Source organism: Miniopterus natalensis, chromosome 7 (assembly GCF_054644295.1).
Source record: "Miniopterus natalensis isolate mMinNat1 chromosome 7, mMinNat1.hap1, whole genome shotgun sequence".
Lineage (NCBI taxonomy): Eukaryota > Metazoa > Chordata > Mammalia > Chiroptera > Miniopteridae > Miniopterus > Miniopterus natalensis.
Window position 1 is genome coordinate 67533523 of NC_142087.1, and position 27353 is coordinate 67560875.

The 27353-nt window shown below is 36.7% G+C and overlaps 1 protein-coding gene across 1 annotated transcript in view; it reads left to right on the forward strand.

Annotated features, from left to right (window-relative positions):
* WDR7 (WD repeat domain 7) overlaps positions 1–27353 on the forward strand; it is a 273398-nt gene that overhangs the window by 144478 nt on the left and 101567 nt on the right. The window contains exon 21 of the mRNA XM_016223510.2: positions 10982–11203. Within this exon, the coding sequence (XP_016078996.1) occupies positions 10982–11203 (222 nt within the window). The remainder of the gene's footprint in view (positions 1–10981; positions 11204–27353) is intronic.

Sequence of the window (27353 nt, forward strand, 5' to 3'; positions counted from 1 at the left end):
ATAATCCCTAGATAGTGATAATATTAAATTTCCTTTAAAAAAGAAAATCATTTTGGAGTGTTCATTTATTTTGCTCTTATCCAATTGTGTGGAAAATGGATTTGATGTTTTTTGTCAACTGCACACACATAAGACATACATGTGCAAGAGGCATTTTTTTAAAATGGCTTAATCAGCAGCAGTGGAAAGACGTACGCATTTGCAGAACCTATTGTGTTCCAGCAGGGGGCCATCGAGCATACATACAAATTAATAGCATGTTTGTTTACTTCAGTTTCCTAGTGAGGGGTAACGGTGCAGCAGCAACAAAAATAGCAAAACCTCAGAGATTTGGGGAGCCCCTTCCATGTGCTCGGTCAGTAGGTGTGAGGAAAACGGGGCAGATGTGTCACAAAGCAGTGCAATGGAGGAAGTGCCTGTGCTGGTGACAGTGAATGCTGGATGTATTCTACACACACACCAGCTTTGCTGATAATGTGAAAGTTTGGAAAGAAATGTTAAAGTGCCCCATAATTTTCATATTTAATCAGCTCATCTTTTTTTTTCTCCTAAGGAGGGTGAGAGGAACATTCAGAAAACTTGCATGTTTTCGTTTATTTCCTAGGGGTGAACAGGTAGAATCTACACGTTGGCCGTATAACCATCTGCGGTTTTAATTTTTTTCCATATAATCAAAATTTATTTGCCATATTTAGTAAAACTTGCAGGATTTGCAGTGTCCTAAGTTATGACAATGGTGAAAATAGTATATAATATTCCTATAAAAGCACTTGGCTTAAGAGGAGGAATTTAATTATATACATTCACAATGGCAGAGACCCACAGATTCCTCCTATGAGCTCATGAAACCCAGATTCACCACCAAGGAAAGTGGGATCTTTGAGTCCTTTTTAACAGATTGGATTGCCACCAATCTATGCCTTTTTGTGTCCCATTTAACAAATTTATCTTTGAAGTATTTCACTACTTGGGATAAATTGAATAACTGAGATTTAATTAGTAGACTACTCTACAGTTTTAAAACCAAATTGTTTTAAAAATGAATTATTAGATTTTTGCTTATTTTTAAATGTAACAAGGTTTATTTGGAAAATTACTACTACATATCTGGTAAAATTTGACATTTTTATAACATTGTATTTTATCACTCTTAAGCAACCCTAACAATAGCAAGTAGGTATGGAAAATGTTCTGGCCAAACCTAAGTGGAAACAATTTACACTGTGAAGCTCCACTGAGGGCCAACATTTTTTTCATTATGATTTTAAAACATAGATTATATATTTTAAAATCTCAGAAATATAGTTCTAGCTCACTTAGGTTTAATGCCTTGGTATTAAACCAAGGAGTATTATATACCCTAGGAGTATTATATACTTATATATGTGCATATAATTCTGTATACATAATGTGTGAATGTATATGCATATTGAAGTAACATATTTGATTACTACCATATAATGATTATTTTAAAAGCATATCTTAGAAGTAAATTGTTAATATTCCACTAGGCTACCAGGTAGAAGCAGTATGGAGGAAATTGAAGTTATTCTGATTAAAATAAACACCTAAAAGCAATTAGAACACAACTCATTTTGATGATCTAATTTATTTCTGTTTATGTTCAGAAATATATTAAAATATATTTCTATTTGACATATTTCTCTGTCATATACTATTTTAAACTCATCTTTACTTAATATACAATCATAAATGTTTTATATAGTCATTATTTGCCAATAACACCACATCACATTTAAAATGTCTTTGGGGCTGAGAATTGGGAAGAATGTTTTACTAACCTGAAAATAGAAATCTTTTGTAGTCTTATTTACTAACATTTGTGGAACTTTGAATGATATATATGCTAAGACTATTCTAATTGTATGCAGGCATTGTGAATAGTAAATCATATTTAATTCTGAAAATTCTCTTGCCCTCAAGATTGCCAATATTAACAATGTTCACCTTGCTAAATTTACTTTTGTTCTTTAATAATCAAACCTAATGTTAGCAAATATACTTGATCAAAAATAAAACAGCTGTAAAGAAAAAACCAAAATAGAAACATCTTCTAGCCTAGTCCAAATTAGTATTTTAAATAGTCTCTACCTGCTGCCCTTTAGTTTTCTGCTGTGAGATCTTGCCACTCACATTTTCCAATCATTCATACAGTCTCACAGTTGTTTATTAATATATAAGACATATGCCTTATTAAATACAAATTGTATTTTTTGCCCTGCTAGTCAGTGCATAGTAAAAGCAGTTTATTTTTCTATACATATAATTCCAAAACCCATTATTAAATAATGAAAGAATAAAGAAAAACATTTAAAATTCTACTTTTATTTATCATTAATAGATAAAAATTCAGAAAAACATTTCTGAATTTCCAAAGTGATGTTTTAGGGAATATTGAAATTTATATCAAATTCAGAAAATATTTATATGTTTGCAAATGTTACTTGGACTACCATGTGCCAGAAGTTTCTGGCATAAAATTGGTATGCTAAGACCAATCTGGATGTAATATTTTGGTTTAAGAAAGCCCTAATGATATATTTATGACATAGTTTTAAATACTTCAATGATAGTTATAATTTTGATGTGAATGTGATTGAATTACCACATCATTTTATTAATTTTTACTAAAATTTTAAATATTATAACATATATGTCAACTATAAAAAACACTACGATACTCAATCCTAAACAAAGAATCAAATTTTTAACAACAATTTTTCCAGGTCAAATCACACACTACTTAAAGTATATTATCAGACTAGTAAACTGGTGGTCTCTTCTTATCTCAGGTTTTAATACCTAATACGATGACAGAGCTTCATCAATATATGGCTAATAGCAGATGGAAAGTATGTGCTGCTAGTCCATCTCTCATAAAAGCTCCTTTAGTCTTAATTCAAACCCATTGATTCCTGTTCCAGTTAAAACTGAAGAACTTAATATGTCTCTTAATCCTTTTATTGTAAGCTAGGATAAAATTAATTTTACCCTGGAACTGCACAAAGCCAATTAACATGATCTTTAGAGTTATTTAGTAAAGTGCTTCAAATTGTTAAATTTATCTTGACCTCTTGGTTGCACTCTCTGACTGCTTTTTAAATGAAGTAATCAATACCTCACAGCCCTTTAAATAGCTTAAACTTCTCAAATATTTTACCTGTGTTCTAGTTAAGCTGTAAGTGAAGTGTTTACCGCTGGTCATGTAAATCTAGAGTCAATTATGCTAAGTCTAAAGACAATTATGTACTTCTGAGGAACACAGCATGAATTAAATGGTTGTTTTAATAAAATCAAAGGCTCATATTTTGTATAAAGTAACTCAGTAATGAGTAAACCTATTTTCACACAGAACAAGTATTCTGTTTGCAACTAGAAATGTAGAACATTTATGTCCTTTGCCGTTGCGTGTAGCTTCTGTTTTCCACACAGGGCTAGTTGAAGGTATTAATTTTCTTACTGTGATGGGGTGATCAACCGTCCTGTCAGGAAAATGGATCTCCATGCCACCCTTTAGCATGATTAAATGGAGGCAAGTCTCTGTGGAAAAATACAAAATTTCACCAGACAAATGAAACTAGGGGAAGCTCTACTTTTCCAGAATTGTTTTATTTTTAATATCTCAAAATGTCCCATTTGGTTGTCAGTTTATTTATAAGAAAACATTGCAGCTAGTTGCATATGTCTTATATTATTTAAGAGAAAACACAGGCAAAGCCCATAATTTAAAATATTTCCAAATCTAAAAAATCAAAGCATCAGAAACTGCTGTTATTGTCAGAATAGAAGTAGGGATGGGCATTTGTACCTTATACATTCACTAATCAGAATGTGTCTCTTTTAGGGGGACCTTTTCTTACTCTTACTTCCCTACTTGTTAACAAAGAACTACCATCTTTTGAGGCCTAAGTACTGATAAAATGTACGTACCATAGAATTGCAGCATCAGTAGTGTTCATGGCCAGTTGGACAGTGTTCTTATGAGCCTGTGCACATGCCAAACTTTAAATTACACTAAGTGATGTACTTGACAGCTAATTAAGATTTCATATTTTGGCCACTTAGCAGAGGGCACCTGTTATGATTTTTTCTATTAGCTTAAGGATACAATTTACAAATGGCTGTCTTAAAGTACATTATTAAAACTTCCCTAAAGTCTTAATTCTTTCCTGAGGCTGGGAGTTAAGACAAGATTGAGGTAATTAAACAAAAGGAGCCTAGGGAAGGTGGGGGACCAGAGCAGAGGCGGAGCTCTCCAAATGCCCCTGTTGTTTCATTTCCTCCTGGAAGCAGCCCCTGTGTGCCCTGTGCCCCTCCCCCTTCCAGCAGTGGCCGTCGCCGGGGCTGAACGGCTGGGGTCAATGCCTTGCCTATTGATCAGTATCCCTGCAGTCCCCTGCTCCGGCAGCTGCTTCATTGGCTTCTTTCAGGGCCTGCTTCAGTACATTAGAATAGAAATCCATAACCAGAGCTGTGCTCATCCAAGCAGGGGAAGAAACTAAATTAAATGGTATAAAACAATCTTGGATCAGGAGTTTGTGCCAATTCATCTTGATCTAAGATGTCACACCAGGCTCTCTGTCTGAGCACCTGGGCTAGAGGCAGCCATAGTGAAAATAGATGGAGCTGCGATCATTCATTTGTCAGCTAAGGAGCCAGGCAGCGGTTAGCAATTCCCTTCTGCAGAGGTCAGCTGACAGCACAATCAGTGCAACTGCAGAATAGAGCTTTCCTTTGAACTATTGTTATGGAGCATGCTCTTGCTGAGACGGGGGAGGGGAGCCCCGGTCGCTTCCCTTTCCAGAATTCTGTGCAGAGTAAACTGCTACGCGGATCTAGATGCGGTTGCACAGAACTCTCACCCCTTGCGCCTGTTCTTGTACAGAAATAAAGTTGGTTTTAAATGCATGTACTGAGACACGGGGTATCAAACTGTTAAATATCACTTTGCCTAGAATTAGGGGCCATTTCCATCCTTCTCAACACACAGGCAGTGATTATTGATTTTTTTTCTTCTTGGTATGGTTAAGCTTTTAGGATTTTCACCCTCTTTAGTTACTATAAACTATCACAAATCAGTGTCATACTTTGAATCTATAATCACATGTACATACTTATACTTTTACTAACACTTCTTGTGTTTAAAAAACTAGAAGAGACAGAAATGCATATACTATGGCATCAGATTAGAAGCTATTTCTTATGTTACTTAAATATTTTTTTATATATTGAATTTATTGGGGTGACATTGGTGAATAAAATTTTGGTTAAGAAAACATTTTAATTGAAGCTTTTTATAAGAAATGTTGGTGCGAAATATGACTTTTCTTGGAAGTTATAATTTTATAACATTGGAGAAACATCATTATAAAGCAGCCTGCATGTGATTTGAAATGTACTATACAAAATTAAGTTAGAAAAATTAGTAATAACTAACATTTTATATGAAAGAGTTACAACATTTTTAAAGATGAATCTATGGGCTCATTTTAGAGTTTTGTCTTTCTATACACTGCTTAAAAATGAATGGCAAATGTCCAGGACTAACTTTTTTTAAACAATAAAGTGTGACATGCAGAAGCTAAGAAACTAGCTGCAAAAATACCAAATCTTTTCTGTACTCAGTTGCACCAAACTTTTCTTGGAATCCAAATAAACAGTAACTTTTCTGTGATGTTTTCATCTTAGTTTTATAGATAACCAACCCCCCTTCCCTGTTTTTCCTTAAGTACTTTAATACCACGTCCTTTCCATCTCTTCAATTATTTATAATATCCTACCATTTCCATTTTTTAGACTCACCTAGGTCTTCTTGCCCACATTCCGCTCTGCCTTTCAGCACAGGTAAATACATGGCATTTCAAGTGTACACTTAAAAGTTTTGTGCTCAAGGTGTTTGTGTGTTTTTTTAATTCAGCTTTTGGAAAAGCCATACCTACCTTTCTTGCAAAGATTTTGTTTTGTGTTACTTTTGTTTTAGTTCATTGGGATTTTAAAAAGCATTCTTCAAGGCAGGGTATCGGAAATCTTTCTGCAGTGTTATCACCAACCGCCCACACCTCGCCATGGGCCGTGAAGCTGTTCTCGTCTCTGCATCTCCTGTTTTTACATCCCAACACCAAACCAACCTTAACCTCCCCCTTTGATCTGTACACTGGTCCTTGTAATATCTTACAAGGATAAGTGGATGACTGTCTCATCTTCTGTAGCTTCTCCTTGCTGTCAAGGGACGTAGTCCTGCCTATCCCCAGGCCCAGAGGTTCGTCCTGTCTGCCAAAGGAAAAAAGGGGAGGAAGGAAGGGGAGTCTTCACGCGAGTTAAGGCGGATTTTGTGAAGTCCAGGTCAGTCTGGTGCTGTCCTTGGGCGGCGCCGTACGCGACTTCTGGAGGATGGCGCTGCTGGACAAGTTGGCATCCTTGTTGTATTCTAAAGGTGACAAATTTTACAAAAATCAGCCATCTATGCTAACACCGTTGTTCAGAGGATAAAAACTGAAATGTGAATATGACCAATGTGTGACCTGGCCCTTTCCGGCCTCTTGCCTCATTTTCTTCCCTCCTCCTCTTGACTCATAGAGTTCCAGCCCAATTACCTATCCTTGAAATAGAAATGTACACATTTCTTCTTCTTGTAGGTTCTCTCAGTCCATAAAGTTCCCATTGATTTTATAACCTTTACGTGTCTAATTTCTGTTTATTAGCCTTTAAGGTCAATAAGGACAGAGGCTTTGCTTTTCTCATCCCAATTAATTCGTATTAATTCATTAATCATATTAGCGTAATGCCATGTACTCTAGATGTTCAATTTTATGTGCCGAATGACTAACTGATGGAATGAATGACCTTCTACCACCACTGATACCTGTTGTTTTCCACCTGATCATTGCAGGAATTATTTTTTGGTTCCACTTTCTTGTTTTCCCTCACAATCTACCTTCCATACTGCTACTCTCATGACCTTTCTAACAATGAATGAATCTGATGTCACCACCTTATACAGAATTGTTTAGTGGCCTTCCATTAATCAAAGGTTAAAAGTCTTCAGCTTGCCATACAAAGACCTCTCATGGTTTGGTACTCCTGTAACCCCCCCCACACACACCTGTTGTTATTTGGCTGCCTTACCTCCAGTACTATAGAATGACAAAGCAAAAGAACTGGAGGAAAAATTAAACAAAACATCTAAAAGTATTCAGAGTCCCATGCTACTAATTTCTTGGTTGGCATACTGAACTCTGAGGGCCCTTTTTTGGTATTGATTTAATTAATGTATAGAGTGACGTACTGAAAGAGGCCAGAAAAGCTTGATGGATTAATATGAGAAAGAGCAGAAAGCTGACCTCCAATCATGCTTGCTCCAGGAGTTCACTTTTTAAATCCCTCTGTACCAAATATATAGCTATGATGGGTAAAATATACAAATAGAAAACCAGAGGCATAACCAGGCTCAGGAAAGATAGATACCTCTGTGGACAGGTAATGGAATAGAAATGCAATAATTTGGGTTGAAACCATTAGCTGCTTTCCAGAAGCAGTTTTTTGGCTCCTATGAGCATAGAGGATTTAAAATATATCATGAATAAAGCTGAAAGCCAGGAGCTAGGCTATGGCTTGCTCAGTTCCTGGAGGACATTGAAAGGGTATGAGTACATTGTGACTTGGGTACAGTGGAGGCGGTGTTATTGAAGGAGAGGGAGAATGGATGTTCCCTGTGTGACTGGCAGTGTTTGTCAGAACAGAAAGTAATGAGAATAAGGGAGTTGGGGCCCTGCCGGCGGCTCAGTCGGGAGCATTTTCTCCTATATCGAAAAGGTTTCGGGTTCAGTTCCCAGTCGGGGAGCATACCTGGGTTGCAGGTTTGATGCCGGTTAGGGTGCAGCCTTGGGTGAGGGTTAAATAAATAAGTAAATGCATGAGTTGTATTCAACCCAATAACCTAAAAGTGAAACAAAGAAAAAGAGAGAATAGAGATAAAACCTAAAGAAAGTGGAAAAAGAACGCAGAAATTAGTAAAATAGAAAGCAATGAAATAAGATAAAAACCAATGTGTTTTTTTTAAATCTGATAAAATATATATTTCTACCAAAACTGATCAAGAAAGGCATGAAAAATAATACGAGAGAAGGCACACATAAACAATATTTAAAGGGATTATAGTAACTGATACAATTGAGATTTTTTTTTTAAATCATAGAGAATAGTGTAAATAACTTCACACCAATACATTTTAAAACTTAGATAAAATAGATATGCACTTAAAACTATAAGCTGTCAGAAGTGACTCAAGAAAAAATAGAAAATTAAATAGTATTACAAAAAAATGAATTTATAATTAAAAATATTCCATCACCCTGCTCCTCCTCTACACTTTTATATCCCCTACCTTCTGACTGCAGGAGGAAATGTTGTGAGACACAGGCCCTGATTTTCATCGAATTTCAAGAATCCTTTAACTGTTTTTAAAGAACTGACGAGAGAAAGTTACTTAACCCAGTTTTTGAGACTTGTGTTATATTGCCACTAAAACCCAACAAGAATAGTATATGAAAAGAAAATTATGGTCCAGTCGCACCTGTGGACACAAATGTAAAAACCTCATTAACAAATTTAGTTCAGAGTCTGTGTATTGGCCTGTTTGTCTTCCTACCTACCTGCCTACCTATCTATTGATCAACTTCCATCCATCCATCCATCCATCGTTTTATCCATTAGTCAGTCTACTCAGAGTTTACCCAGGAATGCAAGCATCGTTCAGGGCCAGAACATATATAACGTTTCAGGTAACACTGATATGGTTATACAATAGGTAGATTAAAAAACATTTGATAAGGTCAGGATCCTGGTGATATATGGGACATGAGGAAGGGGTCGTGAAGTCAAGACCCAATCCGTAGTAGACTTTAGTTATATCCATATTAGTTAATTACTTTTTAGTAAAATAATATTACACAAAGTTGATTGTGTACATGTATATCATGATATTCTTTATTCTCTATGTAATTTAATGGACTCTTGTAATATCACATAATAAAAACCAAAAAAGTAAAAGGTGGCAGGTGGGGTAGGTCTGAACAAGGGGAGAGTGAAGGAGGTGCGTACCTAGTGAGAGAAAGTTCTGGAAAAGAAGTGTTGTGTTAGGAATGTAATTTCTCTACTGACCTCCTATTTATTGATGCTTTAATAATGATTTAAAATTGTTTTCCATTATGTCTTGGGTATCATTATGGTATGTCTTATGAATATGAAGTTATGTTGAGCTTTCCCCAGGTTATAAGTACTTCACATGCCTGGTTGCACTTCCTCATTTTGCTCCATCTGGACAAAAACTCACCCTTTGCCTTCTCTTACTGCCCGTCCCTCTGAGTCCCTGGCAAACTCCTACTTATCCTTTGAGTCTTAAATCCATCATTTCTTCCTTTGTGAACAGGCTCTCCTTTTTTCATGCACTAGTGTGCTTCTCGAGAACCTGGACTGTTTATTTTTATGTCTGTAGTTCCCTGGCTCAAAGCAGACGCTCAATAAATATTTGTTAAATTAGTGGGCAAATTAATAAATTAATTAATGAACAGTCTTTTGTAGAAAGAGATTTATTGAGATAAAATTTATGGCATAAATTTCATCCTTTTAAAATGTAGAATTCAATCATTCTTAGTATATTTGGAATTGTACTGATATATGCATAATCAAATTTGATAACATTTTTGTCATCTGAAAAACCTAGTGCTCATTCACCATTTCAGTCCTGCCCCACCTCTAGGCAATCATTCATCTGCTTTCTGTCCCTATAGATTTGCTTATTCTGGACATTTTATGTAAATGGAATCATACCATATGTGGCTCTTCGTGAGGACCTTTTCCTTAAATGTTTTCAAGGTCACCCGCATTGCAGTGTGTATCAGCACTTCATTACTTTTTATTACTGAATAATATTTTATTGGATGGATAGACTGCCTTTTGTTTATCCATTTATCATTTGATGGACCTTTCAGTTGTTTCCACCTGTTGGCTATTATGAATAATGCTGCTGTGAACATTCATGTACAAGTTTTTATGTGTTCATTTGTTTTCATTTCTCTTGGGTAGATACCCAGGAGTGGCATTGTTGGGCCATATGGTAACTATGTTTAACTTTTTGAGTAACTGCCAGACTATTTCGAAAGTAGTTGTTCCATTTTCATCCCCACCAGCAATGCATGGGGGTTTCAATTTCAGTAGATCCTCAACAGTACATGTTGTTTATTATCTGTCCTTTTTATTACAACCATCCCAGTGGATATGAAGTGGTATCTCATTGTGGTTTTGGTTTATATTTTCCTAATGATCAGTGATGTTAAGCATCTTTTAATGTGTGTATTGGCTCTCTCCCTCTCTATATAGATATACATACATATACATATCTTTGAAGAATTAGCTAGCTATTCAAGTTGCTTGCCCATTCTAAAAATAGGATTTTCTTATTATTGAGTTGTAAGAGATGTTCTGTATACATTTTTATCATCTGAAAATGATAAAATTTTCCTTATTAGATGTATGATTCACAATATTTTCTCTCAGTCTGTGTGTTGTCTGTACTTTCTTGATGCTGTCACTTGAAATGCAAACATTTTTAATCGATGAAGTCCAATTAAAAGTATTTTTAAATTGTGCTTTTGGTATCATATCTAAGGAATCATTACGTAAACAAAGATCATGAAGATATTCATCTCTATTTTCTTCTGCAAGTTCTTTAGTTTTAGCTCTTAAATTTAGGTTGTGATCCATTTTGAGTTGACTTTTTGCAAGGTGAGAGGTAGAAGTCCAAATTCCTTCCTTCCTTTGTATGTGGATAACCAGTTGTGCCAGTACCATTTTTTGAAAAGACTGTTCTCTCCTGAATGAGCAATCTTGAATATTTTTCTAATCATACACCTTTTTTGTATTGATATTCTTTTAATTTATATTCTTATGTTTTGATTTGCAGGTTGCTTATCAAGTGTCCCACAAATGAAAAAAATTTCCACATCTTATGAGGAAAGACGGAAACAAGCTACTGCAATTGTTTTACTGGGAGTCATAGGAGCTGAATTTGGTGCTGAAATTGAACCTCCTAAATTGCTGACCAGACCTCGAAGCTCTAGTCAAATTCCTGAGGGATTTGGTTTGACTAGTGGTGGATCCAACTACTCTCTGGCCAGACATACTTGTAAGTTTTAAAATTCTTAATGCTGACGTATTGCTTCTCAATATATATTATTTGTTAATAAAATCTAAGATTATTGAACATATCTTGAGTTTCAACTCAAATAGAAGGTTTAGATGAAGTTAGAAAGCAAGAAAATCTGTTGCCATAGTTACCAAACTTCTTTTTAAAAGTTAAAACGTGGTTTGTAAATGCTTTTATTCAAATAACACATTTCTGAGATTTGTATTTTCACAATTTGGTCAAGATTTTAGCCAAAATTTATGAAAGCTAGCTTTAGGTTAAAACTTTTAACTTATAAAATAATTTCAGGAAAACTGTATAACTAGTTCTGAACATGATTTGAAAAGTCAGAGGTGGAGGTGGAACACCAATTTTTTTCTTTCTTTTTTTAATATGTTTTTATTGATTTCAGAGAGAAGAAGGGAAAGGGAGAGAGAAATAGAAACATCCATGATGAGAGAGAGTCATTGATTGGCTGCCTCCTGCACGTCCGCAACCCAGGCACGTGCCCTGACCATGATCTTCTGGATCATAGGTCAATGGTCAACTCCTTAGCCATGCTAGCCAGGCCCAATTTTTTTCTTTAAAAACAAAAAAGTTTTAAAGAGCATGAATGAAGAACTGTGCATTACCTTTAATTTAAAATACATTCTAATACCAGTTTTAAAATGACGAAACAGTTACAATCAGAGCTCAAAGGGTTTGTGTCATATTGCTTTTGTTCTGAAGTTGGTATGTTAATAACAGGTAAGGGTATTTTATAATGATGCCTTTTGGCACTTCAGTGTCCGAACTCAAAATGTTCCTGCCATATTGCAAAATTATTTCTAATATCATGTCATCTTAAGGACCAAATATAATCCCACTGAATATATCACAAGATACTCTTTGTAGAGCAAATTGCAGTGTTTTCTTTTGGGTTTTTCGGCCTTTAAGCAAAGGAAAAAGAGTATGTTACTTTGGCAGTTGTGACAGCAGAGAACTTCATTGGATCATCGTCACATACTTTTGCTGTGAAACCAAGGAGCTGTTTAGAGGCTTTTGCTCTTAAAGCCCTGTTATAGACTTAGCTGCTTTGCCCCCTTTTTTTCTTAATGTAGCAAATATTTATTAGGGTTGGTAATCTCTTGATATCTCTTTGACATTGAGAATCAGAGAGTAATAATAACAATACCACCAACAATAATAATAAAGCTACTAACTCTTTTGAGCTCTTTACATGCATTAACTCACTCAGTCCTCATAATCACCTTTTAAAGTGGGTATCTCTTACCCCACCAGTGTGGTTCAGTGGTTGAGCGTTGACCCATGAGCCAGGAGGTCAGAGTTTGATTCCTGGTCAGGGCACATGCCCCGGTTTCCAGCCTGATCCCCAGTAGGGGGCATGCAGGAGGCAGCCAATCAATGACTTTCTCTCATCATTAATGTTTCTCTCTCTCTCTCCCTTCCTCCCTCTCAAATCATTAAAAAACGTATTTAATAAATCTCTAAAAAAAAAAAATGGGTATCTCCATTATCTCCATTTTACACATGGGGCCAGTGGGGCGCAGAAAGGGTTAGTCAGCGTGGCCGAGATCTTACCTCTAGGAAGTGGCTGTTTTGGTCTCTGCACCATCTGTTGGCTCCACAGCTCATGCTGTTGACCATTATGCAAATTCTTGCTGTTCCCTGGTTCCCAGTCGAAAGGGCTTAATGACTAGCCTGTGCTATCACTTCATAATTTCAAAAGCACTTTCTTGTCTATCCCCTCGTTTGAACTTCTAAATAGAAACTGACTTCTTCAAAGCGACTCAGCCAGAAAGTGGTAAAACTTAGACTTGAACTCAAGCTGCTTATGGCCTGAAATTCGTGCTTTTCCATTTTCTACCTGGGCGCGTCGACTTTCCCTCCCCTGCTAAGGCCTCCCATGCTCTGGCTCCGGCCTCTCAGCTCTAGACTCCCCCTGCTTTTCATTCATAAAACCCTGCTCAGATCTCACCTGCTGTACCAAGGGCTCTTCAGGCAGGCCTGCCTCTTCCTGTCCTTCCAGACAGTCTAGGACTTACACATAGAGCCCCTGTTTAGAATCTGGGCATCAAGAATATGAGAGATAATGAAACTTTGAGATGTTTACTTAGTCTGGTGGCTTTCCAACTCTAGCTCACCGTCTCTCTATGACTATCAAGAAATTTCTAATCCCTTGCTCATTTTTATGTTGACAGCTAAAACTTTTAATGGTAAGTTTAAACATTTGCAAAAGAGAATTTGGGAGATTGTGAATATTGACATTTAAAATTAAACTGCTGTTGTTCTTTTTAATATACTCAATAGAATATTTACCATAACCATTTGACTAACTTTTCTTTAAATGTCAGAAATCTCACATCTGATTATTTTCCTTGAAGCGAGATCATTTCTATCCTCACAGTGTTAGGAAAGGTGGTCGTATGCTCATTTAGCATCCAGAATTTAATTCCTTTAAACTATGTCTTAAAATTATTTGTGCTTTCTTGAAAAGTCTTAGGATGTTCCCATTTGAAGGGGGTTACTTATTTTGAAGAACACTGATTTGTCCAACGTGTTTTGTATAATTTTTTGATGGTGTTCTTTTGTATTTTGTGTTTTCCTGCAAGGAAAGTGAACATAAATGCTTTTCTCTGGAATTCTCCCATAGCTGAGTATATGTCTCTATATATAAATATAGGAATATCATAAATCAGTGAATTAGTGACTGATTCCACCCAAGACATTTGTTTACACCACATTTGCTTAGTTACCTAGACGAGTGCTGTTATTGTCCCTTTTCTAACCACAACTTATCTTTATATAAAATTCCAATATCCATGCACTTATGTCTTTTATTTTAACTGTAATCATTTCATCCACAAATTATAACTACTGTAACTAGGGAAAGAGGAAACAGGTTAGGCGAAAAGGGGGAAATAAAATGCGGAAACAGAGCTTTTTTAAAGAAGCCTTAGGAATTGGTAGAAGAAGGCTCTGACTACTGCTCTTTCAGTTTGTTAAAAGACAGAGAGCTGAACCACATGTAAAGGGATCCTAGTGCCTGTTTCTGACATGAGGGATCCCTGAGCTGAGCTGTACTGTGGGGTGGGACTTAAGCATGGTGCCTCCTCGCTTTCCCGAGCAAGGTAAATAAAATATACCCAGACATTTTAGATGTTTAAGTGTTTTAGAAGCAAGTTTGTTCCTTGAGCATTTTGGATAAAAGACTAGAAGTGGGAGGGGCAGAAGGTAATGTTCCTTAGCAAATTGTATTTATGATTATTTTGTTGAACCAAAAGACAGGGATTCTGAGAGATTTCTAACAAGCAAGAAATAGTATATAAAAATGAGTGCTATCATTAGTACCTATTAGAACCAGTTTAAATGTGTAAAATGTCTCAGATATTTTCCTTATCTATTATGATTGCCCTACTTTATTTTAATAATTATAAAATATTATAAAGGTAATCATGGGTTTGCTTTTAAGTTTCATTCCATTATCCTATTTTTTTCATCAAAGAGCTTAGATCCCTTGGTGGTAAATTTGCCTGCCACAGGGATTTTCAACATCTATCTTATTTGAATTTGGGTGTTTTTATTAAATTTATAATTATCAGTTTAAATCTTGCTCTCCTGATTAGAAACAGTTATATATCTAAGTATTCTGTGTCTTACTTAGGCTCTTTTCAATCAGTTACATGTAAAATTAACCAGTTATGTTAACCTGCTAGAAGTTGTTCTATGTAGTGCCATGTTATTTGTTTATGTGGCATTTTAGAATGTATTGGTACCATTAAATATTTAGTCTTTACAGCATCCCATTGAATGAGATAATAATTATTATCCTCATTTTGAGATAAGGCCATTAAGATACAATATTTGATGAACTTTAATTGCTAATGTAGTTAGAGGTATAAAGGTGAAGTCTAACCTTCGTTATAAAGCCATTTTGTGAGAACTCTTAACCCAGTTAAATCCCAATTACCCGCATTGACAGGAGGGAAGAGTGATGCAGATGCTTAATTCAAAAGTCATTTTTAGCCCTGGCCAGTGTGGCTCAGTTAGTTGAGCATCGACCCATGTACCAGAAGATCACCAGTTCGATTCCCGGTCAGGGCACATGCCCAGGTTGCGGGCTCGATCCCCAGTAGGGGGCGTGCAGGAGGCGGCCTATTGATGTTTCTCACATCGATGTTTCACTTTCTCTTCCTCTCCCTTCCTCTCTCTCTAAAATCAATAAAAGCATATTTTAAAAATAAATAAATATAAAGTAAAAAACCATTGAAAAGTTATATTTTGTTTTATAATACACTTTATACTAAGATTTGAACATATATGAATTTTGTGGGTGTTACACTTTACATAAAACATCAAAATCACATATTGAGGACAAAGCTGACAGACTCTGGCGATTAAGAGGCCTAGACTGGATCACTTGGTACGTGAAGTGTCCCTCTAGGTCATATTTTCCTCTTATATAAAATAAAAGACCAGAACGATTCTCTTTTTAAGCCCCTTTTTGTTCAATTAGTCTCTGCTTCTGAAGTGAAATAGGAGGCATCCCAGGAACTTCACCTCTTTGTAACCTTCCATTTTCTTCTCCACGTAAGGATGGATACTTCACATCAGCCCATCTGCAGTAGAGATTCTTCGTTTTTATTTGGATCCACAAAATAAGGCATTTTTAGACTATTTTAGGGAATTATTTATAATGTTACCTTATCGGACATTTGGTTCATTCTTTCATTTGGTCTCTCGGCTCAGTTTGTAATTGTGGAATTACACTGGCACATCTGTAGCAAATACCATTTTGATCTCTCATTAGCTTTTTTACTTTGGGCAAGTGTCATAAGTCATTTCCCTAGGCAGCAGACTCTGAGACAGATTCTTATGCAGGCCTATTCTGGGATCAATACCTTTAGGGGAGTGAAAGAAGCAGGGATGGGCAGGGGGAGAAGTTGAATTGCCTTCCAGTTGCCTAGAAAGCCTCAGCCCATCTCAGGGAACTCTGGAGCTGGGATGGCCCTAAAGACTTGTCCTGAAGTGGTGCTTAGGACTTGGCCTTGATATCCTCATGTCAGTCAAGTCATTGGTGCCCTGAGAAGGGGGCGTGATCTTGAGTGAGGCAGCTCTCTTCAGTTTAAGACAAACCCCACAGAGGGACTCGACTGAGATTTATCAGCCACTAACGCGCCCATGAGCTTGGGGAGTGAGTACCTCAGTCGTGGAGGGAAGGAGATGGCAGCCTCTCCAGCTCCCATCAAGAAACTAATTTATGTGTGTCCCTGCCCCCCTTGTAGCAACAAAAATGGAGAGAGGGACTGCCATTTATTTAACATGCTTTTTATTCCAACTTCATACATAGCTCCTATTACCCTGCAAGACAGATATTTTATCCAGCACCTAGCATGATACAAGACACATTAATAATAGCTAGTTACTGAGCATTTACTCTGTGGCTGGCATTTTGCTATGTAGGTCTAGTCCTATCAAATAAGTACTTTTACTAGTCCCATTTTTCAGATGAGGAAACTGAAGCTTTGCTCAGTACTCACTAGAGCTTTGTGAAACTGGATTCACCTTTCTTCCTGCAGACAATAAATTGAGGACACAAGTTAAATGTTTTAAGGTCCTACTCAAAAGTATCAGGCCTGGACTTGAACACCTGTCTTCCAACTGTAAATCAGTGTATTTTCACCATTTCACAGCCTTCTTGTGTTACAAACAAGGGCTCAGAAGTCAGCAAGCACTAGGCCACCTGTCAATATGGACACCTATTGAATCGTTCCTTTAGGGATGTGCTGGTGCCACAGAGATACAAGTGTGAGCAAAATCCACATCTCTGTGATTGTGAATTGGCTTGTATCTGTGGTGTGAAATATTTAGATTAGAGAAAATGAATTTTTCCCACAGTGGGTTTTTAGAAATACTGTAATATAAGGGTTCTTCAGGTAGCCAAGGTTTATGACCTCACTGATATTATGTGGAAAATGCTGTTTTTTTGTGCATTTGTGTTTCTGTTCTGGGAAAAGGATTCACAAATTCCATTCAATTCCCAAAAAATAGTCATTAAAATAAAAATAGATAAGAGCTCCAAGAGTTCAAATTGCTTATCTGTTATGATTTTTAAAAACAATACAGTTTATATCTGTCTTTATTAGTTCAATTAGAATACCACCAAATGGACGTTTCAGTTAGATGTTACCTAAGGAATATTTTAATTCTATGAAAACCTCTACTTAGTTTTATATGGTACCTGACATACAAGTGTTAGTTGAATGTTAATAGTTATTATTGTTTCTAGAAATGTTTATAGGAGGATAAGGAAAGGAAATAGGTCTTTGTAAAGCATTGCCACCTAATAGGAGATTTATATGTATATGTGCTACTCTTTAAAATCTTCCTAAGAAACTTAGGAGGTAGGTACTGTGTCAATATTTTATATAGGAGTGAACTGATAACTCACAAAAATTAAGTAACTTCCTTAAGGTTGTCTGTCTTGTGAGGGATTTGAATCCAGATGCATTTTCTCCCAAACCCTAGGATGTTTTTTTCTACAACACATACTTATTCCCACTGTTTGTGGCAAAGCACATTAGTTCCTAGAGGATTTATGTAAAAAGGTACTAGAACACCAAGTTTTTCGGTAACTGTTTATTTGTCATTGGATGAATTTCTATATGTTTCTTACCTTGTATTTCATTTTAGCTACATGAACATAAAAAGCTCAGATCAAATGGAAAATTTAGCTGCTCTTCTGTTCTTGCTTGTAAATAATTTATGCTGTATAACAGCTTTATCATTTTTAGCAGAGATCTGACACTTGCATTATAGACCCTGTGTGGTGACATAATCCCATCCTTGTTCTCCAAAAATAACTTTAATTTGCAATCATTTTTTTGTTGCTAATTCACTAAAATTACGGGTTTTAGGTTCCTCTTCCATAAAACAAGCAAGTTGGACAAGGTTATTTCTTTTTCTTTATTTTTTTTTCTAATATGTCTTTATTGATTTTAGAGAGAGGAAGGGAGAGAAAGAGATAGAAACATTAATGATGAGAGAGTCATTGATCAGCTGCCTCCTGCACACACCAACCTGGGATCGAGCCTGTAACCCAGGCATGTGCCCCGACCGGGAGTCGAACCGTGATCTCCCAGACCCTAGGTTGATGCTCGACAGCTGAGCCTGCCTGGCTGGGCCAAGGTTATTTCTAAGGCCACTTCCATCTCAAATTGCAGGGTTCTATGAAATTGTTGATGTGACTTATTCTAACTATAGTGTTTGTGTTTATTGCTTCCAGTTGAACTTGCTTATGTTATTTTGTTTGCTCTGTACCAATTGTTCTATCTTTTTTTATATGTTCCAGTAGTCCATAGCTGTGCCATTTGTTTGAAGCTGAGCATCTTTAACTTATTTTCTGTCATCCTTCCTTATGGGCCCTTCATATAAGCTTACCAGGCTACAGTTATTTCTCTATCACATTCTCTACACATATCCCGACTCATGGACTTGCATTATGTTGAATTTTAGTTCAGTAGCTAAATATGACATCTGGCCCGGCTGGCATGGCTCAGTGGTTGAGCATTGGCCTGTGAACCAGGAGGTCACAGTTTGATTCCAGGTCAGGGCACATGCCAGGATTGCAGGCTCCATCCCCAGTAGGGAGCGTGCAGGAGGCAGCCAGTCAGTGACTCTCTCTCATCATTGATGTTTCTCTCTCTCTCCCTCTCCCTTCCTCTCTCTGAAATCAATAAAAACAAATTTTTTAAAAAAAGAAAATTAAATAAAACGTCTGTGATGGTTTGAGATCTGTATCTTATAGGAATGTAGTTTGAAGTCATTAAAACTACCAACCAAAATTTCTTGGTCTAGAAAGTGATGAAGCATTGGTATAAGACTCTGCCAACCATCTAATGTTTGGATTAGTTAGGTTGATTAAGTTTTTCGTTTTATTTCAATTTTTAATGCCCTTGATTTCTTGCTACTTGCTTCTCTATACCTCTTCAACTCTGAGGATTTACTAATATTTCCTTGTCTATCAATGTGTTTGATGAAAAATGATATCTATTGTTACTTTAATTTGCATTTTAACTCTTTAGATTGATTTTCTTTTGTTTACCATTTTTAGTTCTATGAATTCCTGTTTGTACTTATTGTTATTTTTTATTGAGGTATAATTGACATATTATATTAGTTTCAGGTGTACAACGTAATGATTTGATATTTGTATGTATTGCGAAATGTCCACCACAGTAAATCTCGTTAACATCTGTCACCAAACATAGTCACAAAATTTTATTTTTGTGTGATGAGAGCTTTTAAGATCTACTCTCTTAGCAACTTTCAGACACGCATTACACTATTATTTAGTCACCATGCAGCACATTACGTCCTCATGACTTACTTATTTTATAGCTGGAAGTTTGTATCTTTGACTCGCTTTACCCATTTTGCCCACCCTCTGTGGGGTTTTTTTGTGCAGTTTTTTTTTGGTATCTAGTTCTTTACTTTTGTACTGTTGGTACTTTTCAAATAGAGAGATATATGTTACCAGTATTTTTTTCAGTTTGTTGGTTTCTTTATTTTCTTGTTCTTTGCTGTAGAGATAGGTATAAGTTTTATATAGTCAGATATTGAGGCTTTACGTGTATGCTGGTGAACCAAAAAGATTAGGGACGTAAATATGTACATTTTCCCCCAATTTTATAGTAAATAATATGTATTCAAGGGTCAAAATAACAGTGACCAAAGTACTAAAAGTGGCTCTCCCAGTAAAAAATAAAAGGGAGTGCATTACAATGAATCTTGAGAAAGGTGGTTTTTAGTATACATACAGATAGATAAAAGAAGTGTAGATATGAGTGGTTAACCACTAAAAGACGTAGAAGAGGGCCCTAGCAGAGTTTGGCTTGGTGGTTAGAGAGTCGGCCAGGGAACTGAAGGGTCCAGGGTTCGATTCCGCCCCAGGGCACATACCTCCGTTGCAGGCTCCATCTCCAGCCCTGGTTGAGGGGCACGTGCAGGAGGCAACCAGTTGATGTGTCTCTCTCACGTTGATCTGTCTCTCTCACATTGATCTCTCTCTCTCCCCCTTCTACTCCCTCTGAAAAGCAATGGAAAAAATATCCTCAGGTGAGGATTAAAAAATGAATTTTTGTTTAAAGAAGTAAAAGAGACTCCTAGGAGTTCAGAAGTAACAAAAGATCAGCTACTTGTCTAGGGTAGATCAAATGGATCATAAAGGAGCTAAGGACTGGGAGAGACGTTCAAAGAGGGTGTAGCCACTAAGGAAACCCCAAGCCTGTGGGTGGTGAGAAAACCTGCCAAAGGGCACTGGCCTGCCCGGAGCAGCTTGGAGGAGTCCTGACACTCTGGGAGGGATGGGCCGAAGCTGCTCTGACCTCCCTGTTACTGGAGGGCCTGTGAGGTGCCAGTGGCTCTGTAGAAGCAGCCTGCCATTTCCCCAGAGTGAGCAGGCCAGGGCTGCTTGGGGGGAAGTGTCTTTCCCCTTGCAGGATCACTGTTGACAAAGCTTATCCTTCTGTCAGCTGGCAAAGAGGTGTTTACAGAGTCCAGCTCTACTGTCACAAAGCAAAGGGGAGATGGTAGATTTGGAGCTGAGATACTAGAAATTAATAACTGACCTAGAAGAAATAATTGATCATTGTAATTCTAAAATACAATCTAATAAGTCAGAACTTGCAAATCACTAAAATTTTATTCTCTGCTTGTCCTTTATAATGAGCCAATTATATGCTCAATAAAAATTTTTTGCATCAAGTTATAGTATTATTTTATGTTTTGAGAGCCTGACCAAGAAACTGTTCTCTATTTTGTTTCTTTCTGAGAAGTACGCTTATCTTAGCTGTATAGATCTTTAGGCAATGCAGTCATGAGGCTACTGAAAGGGTAGGTTTACAGCACAGTTGCACCAGGCCTCAAAAAACTGAACTCAGCTTGTGTGTGGTAAGCACAACTAACTCTGTGCTGCGTTTACAGATAAATAAATGTTGGTTGGCAACTATTGTCCCAAATTTGCATTTCAATGGCCTAGTAATGTCCCATCGCTTACCTACAACTTCGCAGGGATGTTAGTGATAAGGAATAATTAATGATTTGTTAACAAGATCAGATATTTGATTATAATGTACAATAGATGTACAAATTCTATATTTAACTTTTATTTGCCTTTTAATTGCTATGGATTTCTGGGCCTGCTACTAGCTACTTTATCAGACTGAAGAAATGGTTCCTATAATCTCTCATCCTCAGTCCCAGTAGACTTTACAATGAATTTTCTCCAAAATAGAAAAGGCAGTCCTGTTCCATTAGATGCAAAACGCTGCAGCGCCGTCCATTTCAGCTGCAGTTATCAGTTCTGGGAGTTCGGAAAGGGTGAAAACGGCAGACGGGGTTCACTAGTGTTGTCATGTGAAATGGTTTAAAGGGGGAGGATTCTTTGGATTTTTAAGTACTAGAAAAGAATTTCAGGCCAAGAGAAGGTAATGTATTAAGCCCAAGCTCATTTAAAATTCTGCTTTGTCTGACTGACCATCACATACAGAGCAGTCTGCTCAGAATGTCTCCAGTGCCGGTTTTGTGACCTCCCAGAGCTTCCTATGGCAGTTGACTTGAGTGGAGCAGGTCATTCTACTTCTGGGAAGAGAAGAGTTCTGGGCAGTAGCACAAGCCCTAAAATATTGATGTGGCCGCTTTGAAAGTATAGTATTATATAGTTATAGGCAGTATGTCATTCAGGCTGTTTTCATTGCCCAGAAGTCATTATGCTGAACCTATAGGTTGTCAAATCAAATTAATTTTGGTAACGTCAAAGTAGATTGTGCCTTTGTGGATGTGTATATATAATTATATAATATGCTTATTCAATGGATATAAAAGATTAAAAAGTCTTTATATTTAGTGCCTCCCTTATCATACACACACACACACATATATATACATACATACATATATATATACACACACACACACACATATAGTCACCTGAGCGCACACAGATGGAAGCCCCATGTGACTCCTCTTAAATGCATGTGCTGCAGGTGTGGTGGAAGTAAGGGCTGTGATGTATCAAGTGTTAGCTTGTACCACATGACATTGCCGTTCGGGGAAGTAAAGTGGTCAAATATAAGCAGACCTCAGAGAGGTTGTGGGTTCAGTGCCAGACCACCGCAATAAAGCAAGGCATAATCTTCTTGTTGGTGAAGGGGCTTGTTTTCAATTTGTAAAAAAACACAGCCACCTGTGAAGCACAATAAAGCTGAGCGTGATTCAATGAGGTATGCCTGTATTGGCCTTTCACATGGTCCAACCTAATGTTGAAGCATCAGCTACACTATGATTTGGAAGAGCACCAAATCATTGAAGCAAATTGTATAAGCCAGAACCCAAATTAATCACAACTGGACAAAAGACAGAAATTATATTAAGGATAGTAAAGCTGATGAGTGACTGATGACTCGGTCTTGTACTGTGGCAGTAGATGTGAGGTGAGCCCCTCATCATTACATCAGCAGAAAATATTTTGGTCAACAGATTTTTCGCTCTCTGAATAATGTGTTTTATGTCTAAGATTATATAAATCCCTACAGATAACTTCTTTGACATGTGCTATGTGGTTGCCTTCCTGACATGCCTAACCCTGCAGATTTTTCTTTCTAAACTCTTTGCTGCCTTTCTGACTTTTGAGTATCAAGTCGATTGCCCCTTGGTGGTATTGTATACTTGCACCTAGGGTTGCACTTTTGTTTTATACTTAATGACAACCTTGACTGCAAAGATGATATTACGAAGTACCACGTCCACCTTTGAGATGGTATATTTTCTTTTGGTCTCCTTTTATATCCTGATATTTGTCTAAAGCTGAGGTTTACTGAGGTCTTTGAATTCTACGAGTAAAATTTTAATTAGTTTGATATTATCTTTAATAATGTTCATTATTATGGTAAGATATACTTGTTCTTTTGAGAGCTGAGCTATAGATAGTGAGTACTACTAATAAAACAGCAGCCAGTTGACATTTGTTTTTCCATTCTTAATGGAGGCTGGATGTTGTGTTGTTCTGTCAATCTTGAGAAAAGGGCTGTGGACAGCTGGTAGACCTCAGCGCCCTCTCACTGGTGATGAGCAATCATTGCTTTCCATATTTTCCAGACATGAATTTATTTAAATAGTTTGATTGGGACAGAGACTGATTTCACCCTGACATGGTTCACAATATATTTCAATTACAAGGAACCATCCTTAGTAATAATTCACAACTCTCCATTTAAAGTACAATAATGTAATGTTGAAAAAGTTAATGGGTTGATAAATTTGTAGAACTCTTGTATCTTGAATATGAAAATGCAAAGACTAAATTTTAATACATATATGTTTTAAAACCTTAGCTAATGATGAAGCTATTCGTTAGAAGTGTTTTTGCACTTAAACTTAATCACAAACTTGGTGATGACATTAACCTAACTTTGGGGGCAGTGTTGTGTTTTGTGGCCTTTTGAATCTAAGATACTCAAGATGACTTTACATGGGACGTTATCTTGTTTAAACTACATGACCTGACAGTGTGGAAAGTAGAGATTGGCAGATATTCCTGCCTTCCACATGTGGAAACCGAGAAAAGTAATGTAGTTCATTCCTGACAGATGGAAATAACTAGGTATGCAGAGTCTTTTGCTCTCAATTATGATTGTTAAGTCACTGTGAGAAAGTTCATGTTTGAATGTGTTACCTTACTAAGGAAAGGTCACTTCAAATACCCTTTTCTTTAGCTTCTTCCTTCAAAATGCCAGAATCTTTGTGGTATGGTCATCTTCAGATGAACTACAAAACTTACAATTGTTTTGATTTTTTTTATAGAATAGTGAGTGTGTTGGAAGGGATGAAGCAAGCTGAAGTAAATATTAGGGCAAATTATTAGGGCAGATGCAGGAAATTGACGTGAAGTCCTGTACAGGTAGAATAAGGAAGCACGTAGATAGTCTCACGGGCGTTAAAGGGTAAGTACAGCTTAGAGGACATAGGAGGCAGAAGTTTGATGGAATAAAAAAAAGACTAAAAGTTCAAATTAAACTAAATCTAAGAAATATTTTACCCAATACAATTAAAAAACTCCTGGACTGTATTAATTCCCTTTTTGTTATAGATAATTTTTTAAAAGATATTAAGTATTTCAATTTTGTTTTTAACTAGTTTTGTTCTAATGGATTTAGAGATACAAATATTATTGCCCTAAGAACGCAGAATTTAAGACATGCAATCTGTCTTATATCTGATACCTACTTGAAATTTTATTTATATATTATATGAGATCATGAGTGCTAAAAGTTTGATCAAATTTAGTTTGATCCAAGAGTTCAGTATGATACTGAGGGGGGAAATCACACAAACCTCAGTGTTACTTTTGAATGATGCCAGAAATTAACTTGTTATTGTGAAAAATGGTAAATAAAGGGAAATAAACATTTATCCTATGTTTTTTATACAAATTACCTCAGCATAATAAAATGGTTGATGGGAGAAAATTCTTCTTTATAACAGTATTCTAGCCAATAAATGAAGAAGAGATGAAAGGCCATCACCATTTTGCCACCCTCATCAATTAATGTTGGGCAGTAACTCCTACGATGACCAAAAAAGGGACAGCTGGGCATTATGTACTTCTCGGTGGAAGTACAGAACAGCATCTAAGAAATAGTAAAAAAAGATTAAATTCAAACCTGAATCTGTTCAGCCAATTTGTAGAAATAACATAGTTCAGAAGAACACTGTAAATACTGTTTAAAGGATATATCAAAAGAACTGATATCTTCCGGAAGGGTGAGGGGCAAACTATAGATTAAGAGATTTATTAAAGAGACGTATTTGGATTATGATTAGAAAAGACTATTGTTAAAAAGTGAAGAAAAGAAAGAAAAAGAGGGAGACAGTTTCGGAAAAGGGGGAGAGGTAGTAGGTGACAGAGAATCACCAAAATGTGAGCACTAAGGGGCTATCTGATGATATGAAGGAATTATTGATAATTTTGTTTACTGTGGTAATAGTATGGTGGTTATGTGTTTGTTTGTTTTTTATTTGAAGTCCCAATCTTTTAGACACATACACTGAAATAGTTACCGATGAGATTTGCTGCAAAGTAATCCAAGGTGCTGGGGAGAGTGAGTGAGGGTTTAGGTGAAACAGGACCGGCCAGGAGGCCAGCACTGTTGCGGATGGATGATGGTCACAAGGTCCAGTGTACTTTTTGTTCTACTTTGTGTATGTTTGAAATTTTATGTAATAAAAAAGATGTCTGACAACGCAACTGGCCGTCCCACAGAATAGCGAACTTCACGCCACTGGACTCTGTGTCCTGAATTTGTAGGTCTGCAGTGAGTCCACAGATCTGTGTTTCCTTTAAGCTCATCAGCTGATTCTAAATATCCACCAGAATTAGACACCTCTGGGCCAGGTCATCTCTAAAGTCCATTCTAATTCTGAGCTCTCTCAGTCTGTATTTCGTTAAGTGGCATAAACAAGATTTGCTCCAGAAATTCAGGGACAAATAGTTGGAGTGACCAGCAAAGCTTGGTAAATAAAGTGAAACTTAACCAAGACCTTGAAAGATAACTTAGAAGATTGGCAGTGGAGTCTGACCAAATGCATTTGTTCATTCGGCAAATATCTTTAATGCTTCTTCACTGCCAGAAAGGGCACCAAGCACTGGGGGATATGGTTATAGTCACAAGAGTTACTATGATGACCATTTTGAACCTCATTTCTAATGGAGGCTCTGTGTTACCATGGAGGGAATGCTGGTTTTTGAGACTGAGCTTTGGCTTCTGGACCTTTAATTTAGAGGATGCCACATAACCTCACTCAGCCTGTTTCCTGATCTATCACAATGAGAAGGTTGGACCGTTCCAGCTCTTGACTTTTATAAAATATGATGCATGAAGATATTTTGCTCTATAGCTTTTGCTGTAAATATGGAATGTATGGTATGTGGGACTAAATTTTTTTTTTTTTTACCATCAGTCATGAAATTTGCTTGTCAGTGGGAGTGGGTGAAGGTATTTTCTCTTTTTTCTGCCTCTGTAATACAGTTGTATAAACAGATATTTAAGCTAGCATAATTAGATTCTCTCCATAAACCAGAACAGGTCTGATCTTAAGCTCATTTACTGTCTTAGAACAGAATTGATCTTGCCTTCACGTTTGATTCACCCGCCGCGGATTTGGAAAGGAAGAAAAATAGCATTGCTAGCTCAGGGTAACTAGGCCAGGGTAGTGGGGAGGGTGGAAAGCCTGTGTCATGGTATGTGTTTGCCTTCATTCTATGTGTTAATATATGTAGATCATTCAGATAACACTTTCAGCCATCCTTGAAGAGCTATGCCCGTTAGACTGTTCATTCTTCATACAGGTTAGAATGATTCAGTGATTACTTGATTGTCATGAGCCCAATTCATAGTTTCTGGGGTTACAGGAGAAAAATGATTTGATGTATTTCAATTGCAACATTAAACATAAAATGTGTTTGCAGATATAATCTTAAGTCTGAAATATGAAACAGTCTATTACTTTTAAATAAATATTCTACATAGTATAATGGGCAGAACAGAGGATTTCAAGTCAGGGAAACCTTATTCTGGCATTGCTAACAGTATAGCCTAGAATAAGTTACTTAAAGTTCCTGAGAAGCAGTTTTCCTCATCTTCAAATTTGAAACTAATATCACATTCCCCACAGAACTTTTTTCAGAATTGAATAAAATGGCACATGGAAAGGCCCCAGGGCACTACCTGCCACCTCCCAGGTAGTCAACAAATATAATTTTATTTTCTTCCCTCTTCCCATCCCTTCCCTTCATTCATTTACCTGTTTTTTTCTTACTGTTTGGTAAAATGCCTTTTATTATATATTTTTAAAGGACTGGAGTCCCAGTAGTTTCCCATTTTTATAAAAGTCCATCTTTGAAGTCTTAGTATAGTATACAAATAAATACCTGTGACTGAAGAAAATAAGGAAGAGTTTCTGTGTAAGTATATACAGAGGTGGGGGGGAGGGACGTGTCAGGAGCCGACCCGGTGTTAGGCAGAGCGTGTGTGACATCATTTAATTCTATCAGCTCAGGAAGTAGGTCTCTTCTCCAGCTCCTTGTATCGCA